The 5,967-nt window shown below is 39.1% G+C and overlaps 1 protein-coding gene across 1 annotated transcript; it reads right to left on the bottom strand.

Moving 5' to 3' along the window:
* On the bottom strand, positions 1-913 carry LOC107813378 (defensin J1-2). Its single transcript, XM_016638641.2, has 2 exons — positions 754-913; positions 1-383 (listed from the first exon to the last, which is right to left on the bottom strand). The coding sequence occupies exons 1-2, from the start codon at positions 815-817 to the stop codon at positions 214-216; spliced, it is 234 nt and encodes a 77-aa protein (XP_016494127.1). The 5' UTR covers positions 818-913; the 3' UTR covers positions 1-213.
* Between the last annotated feature and the right edge of the window lie 5,054 nt (positions 914-5,967).

Below are 5,967 nucleotides of genomic sequence, written 5' to 3'. Positions count from 1 at the left end.
GTGCAACACTGTATAATAGTAGTACTAATAGTAACTGAAAATGTTGGCAATTAAAAGTTGCCAGGAACAGTAATAGCAACCATTAACTCCCAGGAAACAGAACGGAATTAACCATTCTGTTTCTGAGTTCAGATGGTGATTCTTATTTCATGACAAGCACAAGAAGAAACGAGAAGATGTTCGTACACATAACAGAAACTCCAGTAAAGTTAATTAACAGTGTCTGGTGCAGAAGCAACGGCGACGGAATCCACGGCAGTGGCCACCGTAAAAGCCCTCTGTATGGCAAACAGAAGCACAGTTGCTTTTACTGAAACACAGTCCTTTGAATCGGTGACTCTGCGACTCACAGGTCCTCGCCTCAGCCACCATCGGTCCCATCTCTGTACATTAACATAACTCATTAAGTTTAAAACTAATATATGCACTTTATATGATACTATTATTTACTCACTAAGTTTAAAACTAATATATGCACTTTATATGATATTATTTTATGTACTTTTTTTAAGTTTTTTCGAAAGCATTAAGTTCGTTAAACTTAAAACTTATGGTCTGGTTGTGCACCTACAAATTGTACGGTAAGACAAATTCAAGAAAAGAATTTATAAATCAACAAGAAACATGTCCCCTTTTTTTATAATGGTCTGGTTCTGCACCTACAAATGGTACGGTAAGACAAATTCTGCGAGATCAACCAGAATAGCTTTGTTGCATATCAAGACCAAATAAGAAAGAAAAGAAATTAATTACCAGTAGCAAAAACCAGCATCATCATAAGGAAAACAGTTGCAACAACTTTGGGATAGCCAGCCATTTCTTTTTTCTTATTTTCTTAAAATTCTTTAGTACTGTATTTCTTTTCTGTAGCGAGTGAAGATGGCACTACTAAATAGGTCTATTTATAGTAGCATAAGCTAAGCCACGGTGTAAGAGGATGAACTTGAACTGTGGGGTGTGTTACTTTGACTAATCTTGAAAGAAAAAGTAAAAGAAAAAACACGCATTATCTATAACAAGTCACAAGCACTCGATCTCCACTAATCTTTACTCCTCTAGCTTTTCACTTATGTTTTTCTTTTTTAAAAATTTAAGTTATATAAACTGATTTTGATCTTCTATTGAAGATTGCTTCCCATTTTTTAAGGTTAAGGCCAATTAATGTTAATATAAAGAATTATTTGCTATCGCCTTCAAATAATCAGATGGTATAAATTATTTTTACATCGTCAATATATGAAATTTATAATTTTTATTTCTTTGGCGATTGAACTGTATAATTCTAGCACATTCTTCCTCAAAGCCTAAAGAAGTAAAAAGAAAATAAAAGTACTAAAAGAAAGAAAAAAATATACTTACTAAAAAGAAAAACATGAAGGTGTGAACATTCACTTTAGATACCTTTGTAAAGGGGCCTCGATTGCTTATGAGTTGTTGGAAAGGTCAGATCATTTGTATGAACGGAGGTGAGTATATCCATCTTTCTATTTGTTTCCTAGCCTAAATTAAGACATACTTTACAAGGGATATCATTTACTTTGAATTGATCATATCATGGATATAATATTTAGATGGTATCATCAATAAAGTTTCAAATAAAAAACTAAAAATCAGTCTATCAATTTCATTGAATTTTATACGTTCTTTGATTGGGCACAAAATCTAAGATTTTTTAAAAAGAAATTATGGTTTTAAAAATATCATGACATTCATGGGACTATAAAATTATGTCATTGTGCAGAAATAAGAAGTTTAAAGACAATTATTTCCAAATATGGCAAAATATAATTCTTTTATAAACAAGCTAAAAAGAAATAAATATCATATAAAATGGAACACAAAGGCCAAAGGGTAATTCTTTTATTATAGAGAAAAATGGTTTAGCATAGAACTATATACAATCCCTTCAATTTGTCTATTTCTTTTGTATTGTCAAATCAAATATAAATGAATGTTTTAAATATTTTTCTGTTCCTTTCCTTTCCTACTCGTAGTTTCAAAAAAGCAAAAAACAAAAATCACTTTTCTCATATTTTTTCTTGGTACAAACAAGAACAATCGAGATAAAACTGGAATTCAATACCAGTTTCTACTTATAACTTTCAAGGTGGGTAAAAGGGAGAATCAAATTTGTCAATAGTGTGAATAGCTACTTTGGAGAAATGCTTTTTGACGTTCACAACTGTTCAAGATCTGCGTGCCACAAAAACTAACGAAAAAAGAAGCCTCTATTATTGCATTTTTCTTTTCTTAATTTGTAGATATTTACAAAAGAAGTTTTGCCGACGCATGGAGAGGGAATAGAATAAATGTCATGACCTTTGTTCATAATAGTGACTCTATTGAAGAATTTAGACACATCTCTCTTTTGAATTGTGTTTAACCTGATTCTTTAAAATTACTTGAAGCTATCTTTAAAAATTGCTTATGACTAAACAGATTATCCTATCCCTAATCTAATTTGCCGACAGTAGGCAAACATTCGTGGGCCTACAAGGAGCTAGGCTGAGGTATACACGTTCTAATGAACTCTTTTGTCTTATTGTTCCACACTACTTACTTTAAGTTATTTGGATTAAGGGGAATGTTCGTTGGTGTTTTTGTTGCATCTATCTTAAACACGGTTAGATGTGATAACAATTGTTTTACCACCGAAAAATATAACTTTCGGCTAAAACAATTGAGTTTATATAATAATGGGTTAAACTTAATTAAAAATAATATCTCTAGATGTGAGTTCCAGAAACGTGAATAGCATTAGACAGATCTGGTAGTGGGTTGACTACAACATACATTAATTGTTCTAAAAATTGTGAGCAGTAATGGAGGAAGAACTAATAATAAATAACATTAAATGATATTTTAGTAAATGGGAGAAGTGGTTCACCCAATAAAGGATGAACTAGATGATTGTCCCTCCTGACAATGATGAGTGACAGATAAATCCTAGAATGTTCGAATTATTTTCGGATATGATAGAAAAGTATAGAATAATATGAACAAGAATCTTGATGAAAGGGTAGTGTTTGTATCTTTATAAAAGAGAGAGAATCTTTTCTCAAAAGTCTATTCTTATCAAATGAATGTTACATGCCTTACATCAGTGTCTCTTTTTCTATATATATATGAGACATACTCCTAATACATCCTAATAATACAAGTGTAGAGAATATCCACTAGAATATTCTCTTTAATATCCCATTTTAAAAACGAGCCGTTACAACTCTACTAATGGTGCTCGATCTCGCCCGTTATTGATATCTCGACCACAAACCTCGCTGCTTCCTGGTCGACCTCGATTGACCCATTCCTTAGTGTTATATTTCCCTAAATATTTTAGGGCAGATTTTGACCTATACAGTTAGTCCCTTCGCTTATTGAGGCCGGCCTCAAACGGCCTTGATGAGCGGATTCTGTTTGTCGTGGTCGAGAAGATTGGACGAGATGGCGACATGGCCTTTCGTGAGCCGCAACTTTTGGGGTTGCGTCGTTTCTGGATCAAAGTGACATCATGACATCATGCGTCATTATGGTCCATTTTTCTGATGCTTTGCGTCATTTCGCGTGCGTCTGTTGATTGGATCTACCGCTTCGATATCTGTGCTAGGTAATGATGGCATAATTTCTTGGTTTCGATGTCTGAATTCTTATAAATAGGGATGTGAGGGCACAAACTCGTGTTTTACATATTTCCCATATTGAAACCTTGTGCCTCTTTCTTCTTATTCCATTGTTGTGTATCTTCCTTCCCTGCTCTAGAGATCCTCTTTGCGTTTAACTTTTCGTTATTCGAATACCCTCTATTTCTTTAGAACTATGGTTAAAGTATCTTCTGGTCCCAGTGAGGGAAATGACCCGGTTCCCCTGGCGATGGTCTTGCCTCCTTACGTGGAGGGCGTCTTTGTGGCCGTGGAGGATGAGAACTTTCCCACGGTGGAGGAGATAATTCCTCGTGGTAATAAAGTCAGGTCTGACTTTATAAATGCGCCTGAGGCTGAGCCCGAGATCTCTGAGGCGGCGATGAAAGAGGCCGATTTATTAGAGCTTAGGGCTAAATATGACATTCCCGCTCATATCGAGTTGGTCCCTGCAGGGCAGGACGTGGTACAAGTCCACCTACAGGGCAGGACGTGGCACAAGTCCACCGCCCCAAGGTATTGTGCGTTCTACGCCTACCCCTTTCATGTTGGCTACACTCTTCCCCTTCTCCCCTTGGCGGATGAGTTCTGCCGTTTCTATGGCATTTGTCCGGCCCAGCTCGCGCCATATATATACAAGCTCATTAGGATGTTTACTAAGTTCGTAGAATTGGCCGGGGTCGAGATCACCCTTCGACATTTGATGCATCTCTTCGCCCCTAGTTTCTATAGGGGGACAATGTTGAACCTTTACCACCGAGGGGGCAAGTTCCTGGCGGTGAAGATGGACGATAAGATGAGCCGGTAGTTCTGGCACAATGTTTTCTTTGTCAGAATTGAGGACGTGGTGGCCAACGTAGACGGCTTTCCCGAGATGTGGAATTATACTCGTAAGCGTCTAACCCTTCTTCGTTGGAACATTTGATTGGCTTGTTCTAGTCGTGAGTTCTGAACTTTTGTTCCCTTCTTATGCAGCCAAGACTACGCCCCCTCCTTTGGTCGGGGATATTTCTGATTGGGTTGGTCGGGTTCTCCCTCACATCGTGGGGATTCACGAGTGGCTGGGTTTCTTTAAGAAGTTTGGGCTTGCTCTTTCCTTGACCGGTGAGCTCGCCTATTTTTGTTCATTTTGTTTTGGCCTATTAAACACCTATTTCTTATAGTTTGCTTTTACTGATAGTGATAACCTTTTTCGATTCGTTCTTTTCCAGCCCGAGGATCTTCGAGGAGGCCGAAAGCTCCCCCTCCTGCATTCAGTAAGAGGAAAGCTGCCTCCTCTTCGGCGTCTATCCCCATATGACCGCGACTAGGCCTAATTGCTCTTCCGTTTCTGTTCCCTCCTCGACCGCGACTAGGTCTGATCGGTCTTCAGCTCCGTCTATCGCTACCTCAGCTCGCAGCCTACAAATATTTTGATAGTTGAGCTTCCGGCTTCACCTTTATTCCATCTTGTGGACGAGGAGTAGGAATCATCGCCAAGCGATGGGAATTTGGTACCCTGCAAGAGAAGGTCAGTGGATGCTGATGACAGGGTTGCCCGGGCTGTAGATTCTGTGATGGATGATTTTACCATCTACGGGATGGTGACCATAATACTTGAAGACGATGTCAAGCTGGCATATGAGGTCCCGATATCGGCTGAGGCCGTAGAGGGTGCCTCCCTGATTTATGTGACAACGAAAGCCGAAGGGCCGTCTGCAAGGGTTTCTGATACTTCACGGCAAGAGGGGACATCGACCTCGCGACCAGCTGACGGTGCTTCTTCACCGACTAATAGAAGGGACAAAGGCGTGGCCGAGGATGGTTATGAGACGAGCTCAGACCTTGACGCTGCAGAGTTGAGAATGGTGGAAGAGGGATTTACTCAGCTCGAAGTGAAACTAGAAGGGTCTACGCGGACCATCGTGATCCCCATGGATCGTGACCTATTAAAAACACAGAGAATGTGGTCCCTGTCCTCGGTCCCCTTTGTTCCGATATAGAGGGTGAAACCCTTGAGGAGTTGGACGATGCCACCTTATCGAGGAGCATAGCTAATCTCGCTCTCAGGGTAAATTTTTCAAGGCTTCTTTTTCTTGTCTGCTTTGCTTAGATTTTTGGTCTTCGTTTTAGTGCTTTATTCTCGTCAGCATATGTGTTCTCGTGTTTGAATCTCTTTCTTTTTGTGATTGCAGACCGTGATCTTGGAAATCTAAAGCGCCCGAAGGGAGGAGAGGCGTAAGGCTATCTTTAGGAAATTTCAGTGCAAATACTTTGAGTACTGTGGCAAGTATCAGGAAATCCGCAGGCGTTTTGCCGAAGGCGGCAATTTGTAGACATTTCTGGACGA

Source organism: Nicotiana tabacum, chromosome 9 (assembly GCF_000715075.1).
Source record: "Nicotiana tabacum cultivar K326 chromosome 9, ASM71507v2, whole genome shotgun sequence".
Lineage (NCBI taxonomy): Eukaryota > Viridiplantae > Streptophyta > Magnoliopsida > Solanales > Solanaceae > Nicotiana > Nicotiana tabacum.
Note: the sequence above shows the minus strand (reverse complement) of the source record. Positions and strands in the feature narration are given on the sequence as shown.